This window comes from Sparus aurata, chromosome 12 (assembly GCF_900880675.1).
Source record: "Sparus aurata chromosome 12, fSpaAur1.1, whole genome shotgun sequence".
Classification (NCBI taxonomy): domain Eukaryota; kingdom Metazoa; phylum Chordata; class Actinopteri; order Spariformes; family Sparidae; genus Sparus; species Sparus aurata.
This window is the reverse complement of record NC_044198.1, coordinates 11374349-11390670: the sequence shown is the minus strand read 5'-3', so window position 1 is coordinate 11390670 and position 16322 is coordinate 11374349. Positions and strand designations below refer to the sequence as shown.

General features: G+C 40.3%; 1 protein-coding gene across 1 annotated transcript; it reads left to right on the top strand.

Annotated features, from left to right (window-relative positions):
- Positions 1 to 2289: 2289 nt before the first annotated feature.
- On the top strand, positions 2290 to 16267 carry LOC115592790 (anthrax toxin receptor 2-like). Its single transcript, XM_030435920.1, has 17 exons — positions 2290 to 2626; positions 3691 to 3762; positions 5701 to 5772; positions 5964 to 6045; positions 6265 to 6369; positions 6818 to 6886; positions 8219 to 8299; positions 8393 to 8453; positions 9684 to 9779; positions 10838 to 10907; positions 12911 to 12989; positions 13644 to 13739; positions 13916 to 13966; positions 14898 to 14993; positions 15085 to 15258; positions 15449 to 15529; positions 16127 to 16267. Exons 1-17 carry the CDS (start codon positions 2502 to 2504, stop codon positions 16163 to 16165), a joined length of 1449 nt encoding a protein of 482 aa, XP_030291780.1. The 5' UTR covers positions 2290 to 2501; the 3' UTR covers positions 16166 to 16267.
- The last annotated feature ends 55 nt before the right edge of the window (positions 16268 to 16322 follow it).

The following is a 16322-nucleotide window of genomic DNA, read 5'->3' as shown; positions in this document are numbered from 1 at the left end:
TGACCGGAGTGGGAGGGGGCTAACTGTTTAGCATGTTAGCTTCAGTAGATAGAACATAATACATAAATGTCACAAAGCCAAAACTGTTTCTTCGCATTTTGTTGATCGTCTTAAAATTTGCACACATTGCACCTTTAAAGTTTGAAAACAAGTCCCTGTCTGCTGCAGTTGTTCAGGAGAATGCTGCAATGTTGTTGTTGCTGTTTGCTGTGAAGCTCAAGAATTGTTTGGTGGACTCAACTTTCCATTAGTATGGGGTTGATCAGTTAATAACCGAATTTCCATACATTTTGGGTGACCTTTAAAACTGTTGAAATGAAGACTTGGCGCTCTCTGTCTTTCCTCATGTTTTCACTCTGCAGTTGTGTTAAACATTACGTGTTTAGTCTTTGTTATAATAAAAGAAGAAATAGCAACAATTGGAGGGAACGTGCAGCAAGAGCTCCTGTCCCGTCCAAGAACCTCACCCAAGAGCAAAGCCCGGATCACATAATCCAGAACAGCCGTCTGTATCTGTATATCCTTGAGGGATCCCAGGCTGTAGCACAAGATTAGACATAGCAAATGACATTTGCTGACTTACTGACTTTGGTATGTGATTATTTGAGTTGTTTACTGTCATGACTTCATCCTACTCAAAAGTTACAATTAAACCCACTGGGAAGCCACAGGCAGTCTATGCACTGCATCCCTGCAAACACAATGACATAGATAATTACAGCACAACACTGGAAAAGAACTACTGGAATGTGTTGATCATCTCAGATTGAGCATTTGGGGCATGACAAAGTGCGCTTTAGGGGATTGGTTGTATTGGTGGTGAAAAGACGTGTGTGTTTAGTGTCAAGCCCAGTCCGCTCTCTTGAGACAAAGGGGTCGGTTTAATTTCAGCTCTCGGACAAGCTGAAATGAACGAGTCGCCATGTGGAAACAGGCTCATGCAACGAGCTGCAAATCACTCTGACATACCAAGGACATTGTGTTAGCATATTCTATTCTGATTTTCCATCTGCAACAGATTTACAGGGACATGATGCACTTGTATGTCCTGAAGTGAAAACGGTGGAGTTCATCACTGGGAGAGTGAATTATGAGTCAGGGAGTAAGCCACTGCTGGATTGTTCATCGACTGACAAGCAAATTTTGATAAACTCTTGAAACACTCTTCTCTTCAGGGAGAAGGAATTCTTTTTTTTATATATTTTTATATAGAGAGGAAAATGTCTCCCTTCACTTCTTATTCAAAATCCAGGGATATTTAAAGGTCAGATAGTTTCCGTAGTAGTTATTTTAAGTTCTTTGTGCTTTTGTTGTCTCAGTATTGTAGTCAGTATTTATGCCAGCTGCTCTGGCAACTGAAAGTCAAATCTGAGTGGCCTCTACAACACAGGAAAATAAAAGATTTCCCCTTTCAAAATAAAAGCATACTGGAGTCAGACATCAAACAGGAATGAAATCACATTGAATAAAATTTTCTGAAACATTTCTTTTTTTTACATATTCTCTCTAATTTTATTGTAGACGCTTTAACACATGCAAGACATGAAATGTCTTTATCGTTTGTATGATCATCAATACTAACAAACTGTTTCTTTGTACGGTATGTTAGAAATCTGAATTAATGTTATGTTGTTAATGTATGTGCCTGAAAATCTATGTAGGCTTACCACACAGTGATACAAAAAAACAAAGCTTTAAAAAATAGAAAAATACAATTTGGTTGCAATTAATTTATATAGACCGTACCACTATTACCTATGCATCTTTACTGTCCATCAATGTGGTCTTTAAATTTTTTTTTTTTTTTTTTTGCATGCCTATAAACTATAAACTTACAAAGTATTTTAATACAAATGTTTCATACGAACTGTTTTCATTCTAATTGTATTTTTTATGTTGATTATATAAGATCTGTCCAGGGACTTGAAAAGAAAAGCAGACTAATATAATCCATATAACAGATAGATTTAGGCCTAAATTTAAAAAAAGAAGGAACGAAAGGCTGACTCTGGCCGTGTACAGCAGTATCCTTCTGAAACAATCAAGTAAATATGTAAATACAAATAAATGCAAACATACAAATCTCTATAAAAAAAAAGATAACAGGGTGAATATTTTAGCGGCATATCACAAAATAAATGCTTTTAGATATATTTATAAATGGATTACAGCAGCAACATTATAAAAGTGCCACACGTCCGTGTCGCTGTCTGTGGTCTACTCTGAAGAGTCCTGAGGGAAGTGCTGTCTCTGTGCTGCTGCTGCTGCTGCCGCTGTGACAGCAGGCCGCAGCAGCTGTGAGCCCTGCCCCGTTTCCTTCATTAAGAGCCTGCTGTCAGAGCTCACAGCTCCAGTATGTGTGTGAGTGTGTGTGTGTGTGTGTGCGCGCCTCCAGTCAGCACTGATCCAACATGTGATCCTCCGGCCTGATGCTGTGAACAGTGATGCGGGACTCGCACTGTAGCTGCATGGGCTGACTGCTGATATGAAACACATGGATTATGGATCGGATGTGGATATGTTGCCAAATCCTACTTCTTCTAGGTGTTGCTGTGAATTCATCGCCAAGTGATGGTGACGATGCGTCCTGTGATGGAGCGTTTGATATTTATTTTGTCTTGGACAGGTGAGTGGATACACACTGTTTCTGTCTGTGGTAATGTAATATTTGTAACCTCAGTGCAGAGACTCAGTCCTCTCCTTGTATGGCAGTGTTTGGTTTCCATGTCCCTCTGCTGCCTCACTGCAGGTCTGACAGTTTGTGTTACTCTCTTCTCCTCTGAGTGTGTGTGTGTGGTAACTTGGAGAAAGTTCACTTTCAGAGCCTCCAGAGTTCCTCTCAGTGTGTTATGTTGTTGCTAAGTATGAACAAACTGAGTCGAGAACAGAACACAATTTCTGATTCAGTTTTCTATTCTGTGTTTACTCTGTGCAACATGTATTTCTAGTGACGTGTTTTGATTAGAGGTTGTGCTTTATATCAAAGTCCTGGTAGTAACCCTCAGTTGATATGTTGAATTTATTAGCCTTAACTCTCGCTTGAGATCAAATAGAAGCAAAAGGCTTAGTTATCTGTTAAGAAATGCATAATAAGGCATGTATAACTCTCAATAAAGCAGCAACAAATGCTTTGTAAAGGTTCAACAATGAAATAAAAGTCAAGTTTGTGAAACTCAATAACTATGTTTGTTAACAATAATAAGAAACTCATAAGGCTTTTGATAATCTTCTAAAGCATCGTTCGCAAATTGAGGGCTTAATTATCATCTTTTCCAATCAGTTTGGGATTTTGGGGCTTCCAGAGACTTGGATCCTGCCGGATGAGCTTGTGTTGTCTTTGCATCCGTTGGCATGGGAGTGAGTAGATAATGACTGTATCTTAAATTTTGGGTGAACTTGTTCTTTAAGGCAAATTCAGTCACAGGTACAAGCAATGTAGCATAACAAATATTCTCCAGTTTAAAATATGACCCCCCAGGAATTAACTTGCAACCTCATTCAGGGTGCCCGACCGCAGGTTGAGAACGAATTAACTCTACTTATGAGGACCTTCCCTTGTTTTTTTCTGCTTGTCGTGTTGTCCTCGTGGTTTGGCCTGCTGCTGATTTAATCTTGTGTTGTGTTAGATGTGATGTTTCTTGTTTGGATGAGCGTGATTTATCTCTCTGGCACTGCCTGTTTTTTTTGCAGGTCAGGCAGCGTGTTTGGACACTGGGATGAGATCTATGGATTTGTGGAGCAGCTCACCAACAGGTTTATCAGGTAAGTAAAGCTTCAGTTGTGTGTTTTCACATATTGTGATGTTATTCCTTTCTCTTTTCTCCAGCCCCTCTTCTCTCATCTCCTCCTCCACAGATTTTAGGGGCATTTAAACAACAAAAAGAATTAGTAAATGTGAAATAATACAACACTTTACAGTCAAAAATGATGGGAAAAGTGCTTTACAGACAGCCCAGCGTATTAAATGTGAACTAGAGTCATACATCAGAAATTACACTAATAAAAAAAGACTATTTAAAGAGTGTGGAGTCGTTATAGGTCTTTAAATTACAGATCAAACAGTGGTAGTGCGTAGAAAAGTAGGCCATGGCTATTTTGGGCAGCAGACATCATACAGGGCCACCAACTACCCCAAAACCCTTCTGGGTACTGGTGCAGAGGGTGTGTGATATCTTTAGGTTTAATAGCGGGTTGCTAAATATGAGAGTAAAACATCCACCCAGATGTTGAAGGTGGTGCTGACCACAACAGACAGCCCTGTCCCCCTTCCACAGCCTGAAGGGCAGAGCAAGGAAGTAACAACTGATGGAGGTTAGGGGTTCAGTTCCCTACTGCGTGGAAATCACTGGGTGAGCATGGCACTGACATCATACCACTGTGTTGTGGTTGATCATGTTGAACATTAATATAGCAGAAAGCATCTGTATGCTATGAAGAGACATAGCGGAGTAATGGCTTCCTGGGCATAGGGAAGATAACGTTCCCCCTGCGTGTGTTGTAATCTGAGCTCCTCTGTCTGTTGTTTTCATACCAGGGCTGGCCATGCATTGATGTGAGTGCATGTGTGTGATTCTTGAGAAAGATAACTGATTGTTGAGTCTCATTCAGGTCCTCGACTGCACCACCAACCCAACGCATCAGTATTTAGCTACCCTACCTATGAATGACCCCGACACTCAACAATATTTCTCCAAAATTCTTTACCTTTAATTAAATTAAATGCAGGGTGATGAATGGTAATGCTAAAGCAACATTATGTAGAAATTGGCATTGTGTGCGATTTCAAACTTTATTGTCATTACACCATAAGTAAACTACCAGGACAACGAAATACAGTTCAGCATTCAACCAGATAAAGTAGCAGAATTACATATAGAGATATATAAAGATAAACAGTGTACTTTGAAATGTAATCAGTTACTGACTTTATAAAAATAACACTATTGATATTAGTGACATAAAAGAAGATTCTAAACTGAGTGTGTGTTGAATTACTTTTAGTTTACTTTATAATCAAGCACTGGAAATATTGCACCTTAAAATACATTTTAAAAAATTGACGTACCCACTGACATCTGAGTTTGATAAATATAATTTTATATATAATATAATAAATCTCAAAAATGTTTCAGTGCAAATTCAATGCATTTTGCATATTCAGCTATATTCATTAATTAGTAGAGCTTTTGTTATTATAAAAGAAAATCATAACTTTGCTGTATGTTGAATAAGGAATAAAAAATATAATCAAGTGATTCTTGGCTGTGTAACTATAATCTGATTACAATGTAATCTGGTCAATTTAATTTACTTATTTTTCATAGTCTCATTACATATAACCCAGACCCAGAAGATGAACTCGCAAAATTTAGGGAGAAGGCTCTTGCGTTGTACATGCAGCACTATCCCAGAGAAAAAATAAATTAAACCATGTTTTGCCATGTTTTGTTTCAGATTATATAGTATTCACACATTATCATGTTATTTCTGGTAATCCTGTGGGTTATAATGTTTTAATCTATTTTCTGTCCAATCAAAAGCTTTTATATTATTATATTATCAATTATTATATAAAAGCGCTGACACGAAATTCTGTTTTCAGATCCAGAGCCAGTTTTTTAAATATACAAAACACAGTTTCTGGTGTTGTTTGCTTGCGTAAATCTGTTGATTCACAAGCTTCCTGTGTGTGTGTTTCAGTCCCAGGATGAGGGTCTCCTACATCGTCTTTTCAGCCAGAGCAGCTGTAATACTGCCACTAACTGGAGACAGGTACCTTGTTCAGTTCTTACACCTCCTTCTCTCCTCTGCTGCTCCTTCTCCGCCTCACTCCCTCTCCATCTTTCTCCTCTTCCTCCTCCTCACAGAAAAACAACTTCCCAACACTGATAACCACATCACACAGAGCTCTTATTAGTCTTTATTTACACTGTGGTTCTGTGTTTTGTGATCTGGCTGTGAAGGTCTAAGATAGATGATGGTTTGGTGAAGCTGAGCCAGATCAGACCTGCTGGTGAAACGTACATGCACGAAGGCATGAGAGCGGTAGGTGCTCTTATCTGACATTATGACTACCTGCCAGGAGCCTGTCAATTACACTTAATTATTTTTCAACATGAACTACTAGCTCCTTAGTTCCCTACTGCCACAAATGCTATTAGATTAGACTATGGATCAGACTACAAAAGTTTACTAAAGTAGATGATGTGCTGCTTTAGACAGCGATTAACCAAACTTTTCTATAACGGTATTTTCACTCATCAGGTGTCCGATCAGATGAATGCACAAACTTTACCGTCATCCACCATCATCATCGTTCTGACCGATGGCAAGCTGGACATCTACCCCTATGAGCTGAGCGTACAGGAGGTATCGCACGTACACAAAGACACACTTTGCTGCTAAATAATTTGAAGTAATAAAAACAGTGTGATGAAATTGTACGTGCGAAAATGATCAAACCACAAATTCTAAGTTTTCTAACTCTTTTCAAGCAGCCATTGACTTCTATTCAAGAACAGTACAAAAAAAAAAGATTTGCTTTGTTGTTTTTCTTTTTATGAAATAAGAGTATTTTTTAATGCTTAGCAACAGACATAACTAATAGAATGATTAAAGGGCTAGAATGAGGTTGTTTAAGGGTTGCATTCGGCCCACAGGTCCCCAGTTGAGTTGGTCTGTATATAAGACTTCTCTTATGTGATAATATAAAAAATATGGGATTTAACATGAATTCATTTAAAGATAATACTATACTATATCATCATATATGATCTACATGAGTATGTCAGTAGAAATTTGTGTCTGTACTTCCCAGGCTGACAAAGCCAGAGGGTACGGAGCTCGGGTGTACTGTGTCGGGGTCATGGACTTTGACCAAAACCAGGTAGGAGGACTTCTTTCTGTTTCCCCCCTGTTTCTCATTAGTTTCATTTGTTGGCCTGTGAGAAAGAGACACTTCTCTCTCGTCCTGACAGTGTGGGTTGTTCAAACATTGAGTTTGTATTTGTCTTTCTGTGTGTCAGTGTGTGTGGGTCAGAGCTTCAGTAGGCCGCTCTGTTTTTGGCCCGAATTTATCAACTCACCTTGACCTCGTTTGGTTGGTCTGAAACCTCCCGAGGACAGAACAGCACGCAGCTGGCAGGGATTTGTAGTTTATTCTGCATTTAAATTGTGTCAAAACACAGAAAACATTTTGGTTTGAGTTCCCACATCCTCTGAGGGACTTTGATTCCCTCCTGTGCAGGTATCGGGTGACTGAGAGGGAGTGTTGTGTTAGTAATGAAAACACTAAACTCAGTGGGGATGAAATCTTGTTTTTTTTTAAATGCTGAATACGAATGAACCCAAATGTATCCTGCTGACTTTGTTTGGAAAGGAATACAAAAACAGGCATTATCCCAGAGGAGCCATTGGTCTGCAGTCAGCATGGGTCAGAAGTGATCCATTATAAGATTTACAGCGCAAAGAAACTGTAATTACATTGGCTGAGAAATATAACACTGCAATTTTTCATTTAAAGTGGTACACATCCCCCCTGCCCTGAGTCATTCATGCATTAATATTGATTGGTTTGCTGTTGCAGCCGCTTTAATCACATCACTTTTCAACATAATAAGTATTAATAAGAATCTGTAATACTTTAAAGTCCTAAAAATCATGACTGTGGAAGTTCCAGTAGTCAACGGGTGCAAGTGTCCCTCTGCCCGGTTAGTGACCGAGTGTACTCTGCAGTCTGGGGAGGAAATAATTACATCACTCTAATTAGATAACGCCAGACAAGCTTCCTGTTCTGCTATCATTAAAGCAGGAGATGAAAGGTACAGCCAGCTGTCCGCAGCCTTCATCTCCTATAACCCGCCTTTTCCTCCCTAAACGCTGCTGAAGCACTGAACTGAAATAAGCAGAAGACCTCCCGGAATGGAGGCAAGAAGTGGAATGTAAAGTTTGTTATAGATATATGACCTACACCAGCGGATGGTTAGCTATTTCTACATTGTTATTATGGTTATTATTCATGGAAAAGAAAAGAGAAGATGTTAATAAGAATATGTTGCACCTTTATTCCATTTGCTTCAAAGCCAGCGCACATCCAGATCAAGATATTAGGAAACTAGGTGGTGGTGCTCATACCACTTCTGTCCACATTGGCCACCAGAACCAACAAACACTGATGTCGACATTGCCGCTTTAAAATAACATACATTTTGTTTTACAGCTTGCTGAAATAGCAGACAGCACGGACCAGGTTTTCCCAGTGCTGTCCGGGTTTCATGCCCTCAAGGACATCGTCAGCTCGGTGAGGTCACACCACAAAAACAGACGTTGGCACACAGTGTGAGAGTACAGACCTACAACATGAGCTGTTGCCATTATCTTTGTCCCCACACAGATCCTGAAGCAGACGTGCGCAGATGTGTTCACAATAGAGCCGTCAAGTGTTTGTGTGAATGGTAAGTTAGGGGGAAGAGTTTGTTGCATCTATGCAGATAATATATGGTGGGAAAAAATCATGTCCTTATGTAAAATGGTATTTTAACCACACCAGCTAATGAATGTTGGTCTGTTGCTTTGTTCTACAGAACCAAACTACAACATTGCAACCAAGATTGGCTGTATTGCTGTGAACATTTTGTACCGACAGATATTAATGATCCCTAGAGGATGATGCCTAATGACTTTGGTGATTCACTGACTCCTTTTACTGCCACTATGAGGTTGAAATTTAGTGCTTTTAAATGAAAGTGCTCAACAGTTATTGGATGGATTGCTATGAAATTTGGTACCCGTGCTCAGGACCCCAATCAGGATGATTTTTAACAACCTCCTAGCACCATCCTTTAGTTGAGGATTTTGTCCAGCAATTTTATTAATGGCCAAAATTAATGACACTCCCATCAGCCTCGCCCGTACCGTACACTGTGTTTAATGCTCTTTAGCAAAGGTTAGCATGCTAACAAGCTTAACAACGATGGTGAACATGATATAGGTCAGTGTAAAGCCATCATGAGATCACCCATTGGTTTGTGGACTACCATTATGAAGCCTCAAGTTTGGCATTTGGTCGTTGCCATCTGGGTTTTATTGAGCCAGAAGTGACCATTTTGAGCTGGGGAGCACTCACTGCCTCGCCTCTATCCATATGGTGGTGATTTTTCAATCACTAGGTAGCCATGCCCTAAAGCATACCCTGCTTTATTGTCCTTTTTTCCCCTAAATGAGACCATCATTTACAAAATTAACATCATGTTGTATTTAAGAAGACTTGATACTGATGACTGAGACCAAAAACTCTGAAACTGAAACTGTTTACTGAGGTTATGAATCAATTGAGAAGTAGGGTAATTTTCTCATAAGCTTACATACAACCAGACTTCTTTTGAAACCAGTGGAGTCGCCCTCTGTTGGTCATTATAAAGAATGGAGGTTTGATGTACATCCACACTGGCTGCACTTGGAAGCTTCATCCATATTTTATACAATCGATTAACCCGATACCTTCTATACATTAGCATTATGAGCATGTTATCATATTGGCATTAGCATTTCGCTCACCGAGCCTCTTGTTCCTTCTGATTTGCTAAGTTACCATACACTATACTTGCTGTTTAAGGACTGCTGTGTCTGTAAGCTGCAGTGTATGTAAAACGTCACGGCTGTGAAATGTGTCTGATGTTTCTCAGAGTCGTTCGATGTGGTGCTGAGGGGCAGCGGCTTCAGCGGATCCAAGAGGAGAGACAACATCCTCTGCTTCATCACTGTCAATCAAAAGACATACAGTCAGTGAACAACACACACTCACCACACTCATCACATGTGATATTCAGCGTGTTTACTTACCAGCGATGCTTCGAACATGTGCCCACATGGGACTGCAGGACAACATCATCTATGAAGTGAAATGTGATGCGAAATGCAGATCTCTGTGTTGCTGTGGAAAGTCAGAGTCATGACGTCCAGTAACAAACAGTGGCTGCTTTTTATTGACTTCAGCCCGGAGAACAGAGGAGACATTATGAGAGCAGGGGGAGGGAGAAGATCTATGTCATTAGTCTATTAACAGATCGAAGGGAGGGGGGTCACTGGGAGGACATGACTGTATTTTATCTTTGGTTTCTTCTTGTTTTTGATCTGTTCTGCTGGAAATTCCTGTCACTCTTTCCTTTGCTGCAAACAAAAAGTGAGCTGTAATGAGCTGATGTCCAAAATCCAAAAGTGTGAGCAATAAAATCACAGGCCATGTAAAACTGGCAACAGAGAGGCCGGCAAAGGAATACAGAAAAGTTTACAAATCAGAAGATAAACCAGAAGCCTCAGAGAACAAAGCAGGGACACAGAGGACACACAGGGACAAGGGAAAAAGGAACCGGCACAGGAACCCAGGAGCTGCAGGACCAACACCAACAAAACAACAGAGGAACTGAAAAAGAATGAGGGGAAAACACAGGCTGGAATACACAGGAGTAATCAACACATGTTACATGGGTGCACACAAAAAAAAGGGGGGCGGGGAAAGAAAAGGACAAAGACAGGAAGTGGAAAGTCACAACAAGACACATGAGGTTATAACTACAAAATAAAACAGGAAACACGGGATATCTAAACCAAAAAACCCAAACCATGACACATACAACCTTCCCATAGAGTAAACTACACAATGCACCAAAGACTATGATTTGAAAGCTATCTTTCAGGAGTCAAAACACCATCAGCACCAATTGTGTTGGCCACCTTTTTTGCACAGAGAGGCAAATTGATGTGTTGACTGAATTATTTTTAACTTTTTTTTTTGGAAGAAACAGTGTCTCAGTGTTTGTTTGTCTCTGTTTCTTCTTAGACCAGAAGCCAACAGTAGTTAGAGACGGACATCTGCTGTGTCCTGCTCCTGTTCTGCACGAGGTCGGACAGTAAGTCAAGTCACACTCACACACACACACACAACATTTGTGACCCTGTGTGAAACTGTAAACAAGCAGCCAGTGGAAAAAAAAAAGTTTGATATGTTTTGTGTCGTTAAAAAATGCCAAACGCTGATGACAAATCTAATTAGAATTATATTATTGCGTCCTCGCATTTTGATCATTGATAAGTAGAGTCAATGGTGTAGTGTTGCAGCCCCCCTCAGATTAAACAGTAGCCACAAGAATTTCTTAATCTACAGCTGAGAAACCCCACTTGTGTTCCAACACTGAAAATAGTGAGTGAAGCTCTCATTATCCAAGCTGACACGATCCGGCTTTTGTCCTTGTTTTTCTCTGCGCTGCATCAGCCTTTTCTCTCACTGTCAGGCCGATACTGAGCCTGTTTAAAAAAAAATACAAGATTAAAATTTTTTTTAAATAAAACAGTTGTGGAAAGCTATTTGGCTGACATCGTTTTATAACATCACGACCATGGTATTTCTCTGACAACACTGGCTCGACCCAGGCACATAAAAAAAAGTGTTTCATCGGCCCAGTGGAGAGCAATGGTGTCCCCCCAGGACGACACTGAGGTGTGGCGACATTTCACAGAGATGATGGATCAATAACGCAGTAATGTACATTCCTAACTTCCTCCTGCTCGTAAATTGAAACAACGATAAAGTTCTACGTGTCGATCCGCACTAGGCCTGAGCAAACACAACAGGTGGAAATTAGAAACTACAAATGTGCTCAGCGGTGAGAGAAGCCAGGAGAATGTTTACAGGAGAAATATGTGCGAACAGCTCAAAGCGTTGGATGATCTGAAGCCAGTCTGACCAGAATAAATATCTCTGTGGCATTTAGTGAGCGAGCCAAAGCTGATTTAACTTCACCCACTTAAGCGCTCCCTCCTTCTCTCCCTATCTGTCCCCAGTTCTCTCTCGCTTTCCATCATGTCTCGCCCACTCTGTCACACTCCCTCCATGCAGAAACACTCATACATAGTTTGTATAATTCAGCAGGGACGGAGCTGAAACAATCTCAGTTGAGTCCAACCTCAAAAGTTGGAACCAAACAATATTTAACTGCATGCTTAACGGTGAACAAGGAAATCTGATCCCCAAAATGATAAGAATATGAATGGGAACGGCTTCCTTTTTTTTAGTGAGTCAGTGTTATTGGCACTAATGATGTGGGAACTAAAGGCAGGGAACCTGATAAGGTTACCAGAAAAACAAGTTAAACCCAAAAGTCATTCTTAAGTGAAGGTAAAGATATTGTGTGAAAACATAATAATCACCACACCAATAGTACTTCAGTAAAGGTATAGAACCTATTTAAGTATCAAAAGTAAAGAGTTTTGGAGAAGAAATTTGAATTCTAATATTTACAATATTCATGAGGTAATAATACAAACTGAGAAATATTTATTTTTTCCATAACTGAATAAACAAGCAAAATTCTCTTCTGATTAAAATTCTTCCCCAAGACTACACAGTGCACCTTTAAGTACAAAGTAGCAGAAAATGGAAATACTCCAACTGAGTGTATCTGTAAATGCGACATGATTTTTTTAATTAGAACTGTGAAGGTGTCAAACACCACGTCAGAGAGTTCCTCACATCAACAGTGAGACAACTGATTGGTGTGATCTGTGAAGGTTTTGTTAAAACTGACAGCAACTGTGAGATTACAACAGCCTCATTATTAATGAATAAATGACAAAATGAGAAATTGAGTAACTTATCAAACCACGTTACTGACCTTTGATAGTTCATAGGGGTCAAGGTTAGTTCACTAAATCATCATAATAAATGATCAATACAGGTAACTATCCAGTGAATACTGGGAGGAATGAAACAAAAGTGATGCTCAAATGTGGCTTGAATTGTTCTAACATACTGTACAATGAGGGCTTACAACTAAGTATGATAGTTGTAGCTGATAATAATAAGAGGTGTGCTGGAACTGGTTCCTCTTCTTCTGATTCTGTCTGATGATTGCAGATCGATCGAGGTGCTGGTCAGCCTGAACGATGGAAAATCCTACATCTCCAGTCCCATCACCATCTACGCCACAAGATGTGTGAGTAGCAATAATACCTCATGCTAGGATCCTGATGAGAGTGCGAAAGTTTGAACACATCACACCCATCCTCCATTCACTTCATTGGCTTCCCATCTCCGCCAGGATTGATTACAAGGTCTCCGTCCTCACTCACCAGTGTCGTCCATGGCAACGCCCCCTCCTATCTTAAAGAACTGCTAACCACACAAACCTCATCTTGACCCCTCCGCTCGACCAACTCTCACCGTCTCCACCCCCCAAGGACTAAGTTCCGCACCTTAGGGTACCGAGCATTCTGTTCTGCCGCCCCTCGTCTATGGAACAGCCTCCCTGAATACCTGAGGGCACCACAGACTGTTGAATGTTTTAAAAAAGGACTTAAAACTTTCCTTTTTAGCAGATCCTATGACCACTAAGTTGCTTTTGACTTTCAGGTGTTTTTCTTTTTTTCTTTTACTAATGTTTTCTTTCATTGGTGATTTATTTAAATGTAAAGTGCTTTACAAATTAGATATATTCTTCTTATTATTATAATGTAACAACGAATGATAGGTCGCCAATAATTGCAATTGTCAAACAGTCAACTTTCACCCATTACGTGTCCCTTAGGAGGAAAACGTAGATGTGTGTGTGGTGTAAAATGTGCAGCTGATTAGTGTGTGTATATTTCAGTCAGATGGGACCTGGGTGCTGTGGTTGCTCTTGGCTCTGTTGCTGTTGCTGGCTCTGGTCCTGCTCTGGTGGTTCTGGCCTCTCTGCTGCACTGTGGTGAGTTTAAGGTCCATATATGTGCCAGTTCTGGCCCAGCGGAAGTATGAACCATAATTCAGTGTCACTGTTATTTAGGGAGTCGGCCACATTTTTTAGGTGTTAGTAATAACTTTGGCAACACTACGATAACTGTAGAGTGACTGTTTTTCCTTTTGTCATATTGTTTCTTACAGGTGATCAGAGACCCACCCCCTGAACGCCCACCTCCTCCACCTCCTATCATCGTGAGTAAGCCACAGACTGGTGGGAAACGTATTTCTCTTACATCATCAGTTGTAGTGAGACCGACACATTTTGGCTCACATCATCCAGGTTTTCTTTCTTTTGGTTCTCAGCACAATTTGTTACTCAGAAATGATGGTTTGTTTAGCACAAACCTAAATTATGAACATATTGTGAGGTCGAATTTAACCAAAAGTCAAGAAGTTCAGGCAGATTTGAAAAAAAAATAAAAAATGCAGTGTTTGGATTGTCAATTCTGGGCTTTCGTAGAGTCATGACAGACTGAGTGGAAGAAGAGCCTGCTCCCTCTGTACACAGAAAGGGCTCATTCTAAGGTAGCAAAAACACAACTATTATTAGTTTCAGGTGATTGTCCATTGAAGAAAATAACATCCCATTTCTGCCAATATACAGCATAAAATGTTTGTCCCTAAATATCTCTAAATCCTACACATGACACACTTCCACCATTGCAGCTGTATTCTCAGTGTCTTATAAGTCTATACGGGCTGGGCACTTGTATGTGCACGACACAAACAACCACAGCGATGTCATGCCGCTCTTTAAACTTTGCTCTCTTGATAATGAAAAAGCCATTTTTTTATTGCCACCGGATTATTCCACCAAATGTGGAAAAAAAAAAAGTTTTCCAAGAGGAGACTCTTGATGGTGCTTGTCAGTTTATAGAGCAGCATCTTGTGGCTGTTAGTGGTACTGCACCACATGAGCACTGGCTTCAGTTTTCAGCCATCGTAGTCACTGTTTGGTGTCGAGTCATTTAAAGATGTTTGTCCCAGCATTAAGTACAGGGAAGACTGATTGACTTGGTCTAAAATTTAGATCTGGATTTCTACTTTGGATAGTAATGGTATGGAATTTTGTTTTTTTTTAACATATAAAAGTTATTTCAATGTCCTTTTGTATGTTTTCAAGGAACCAGAAGAAGATCCTTCGCCCAAACACAGATGGCCCACAGTGGACGCTTCATACTACGGAGGCAGAGGTCCTGGAGGAATCAAACGCATGGAGGTAAATACAAATGTGATAGCTGAGGAAAACTTCAGCATTTGAACACACAAACAGTGGTATATGAATGCAGTGACGTACCCATGGTCTGTAGGTGCGTTGGGGGCAGAAGGGGTCCACAGAGGAAGGCTCACGGCTGGAGAAAACCAAAGATGCTGTGGTCACTCTGCCAGAGGAGGTGGAGGAGCCCATCATACCCCGACCCCCACCACGACCTCCTCCAGTCTTCAACACGCCGCCACAGTCCAAATGGTACACCCCGATCAAGGTGAGACAGTAGTGTCATTAATCACAAGTCATTAGTGCTCACTCTTCCAATATCGGCAGATTCTAAATGCTTTAAGGCTTCAATATCTATCTGAATCTGAATTTCTCACTGCTGTTCTTCACACGCATTCTTTATCGGTATTTTTATCTTGTGTTTATCACTGAATCAACTTGATCTCACTCCATCTCAGGGGCGTTTTGACGCGTTGCTGGCATTACTGAGGAGACAGTACGACAGAGTGGCAGTCATGAGACCCACATCTCAGGACAAGGTGAGAAACATCTGCAGCATTTCCCTCCAACTGTCAGTCAGACGAACGAAAACATTGCCGCCAATCAATTCAGACTACTTTGATCATTTATTTCTCGTCTGTCTGCAGTCACAAAGAAGTTTTTGACATTTTCTTTTTGTCGCCAGTTAATTTGATTAGAAGATGAATCCGCCCTCTTGACTCGACGGTACTTTGATTAGATAATAACAGAAAATAACACAGCCCAATTTCCCCCCTCTAATTACCTACCCAACAGTCAAATTAACAGCTTACTCCATCAACTCAGCTGTGATAGATAACAGTCTGAATGTCAGCGGTTGTGTAGTGCGTCATCAAGCAGGCTGCAGGCCCTCTAATGATCCAGGATTGTTTTCCTCTCTGATCTAAATCTGATGGTTTATCGTCATGTTTTGTCTCTCTGTGTGAAGTGTGACATTGATCAAGCTGAGCTCAAACGAAAAGCCAACATTTTGAGCGTACATTTTGTGTGCTGTTCCGTGTAAATCTGACTTTCTAGCTTCAAAACACAACATGCATCACCATTGGTTTGCTTGTGTTCTATGTTTATATTATGTATTTGTCTTTTGTTGTCTCCAGGGCCGCTGCATTAACTTCACCAGAGTTCCGAGTCGCTGATGTTCAAACGAGACGTTTTTGGCCAAAGATGACTGACATGTGAACTCAAGAGATAATCTGATCGAGTTGAGTGTGTGCTGTAAATAAATGTTTTTACTTACATTTTTGTGTTGTTATTGTATTTCAAGTTAGTTGTTTTCTTTTTGTGCATCAGTAA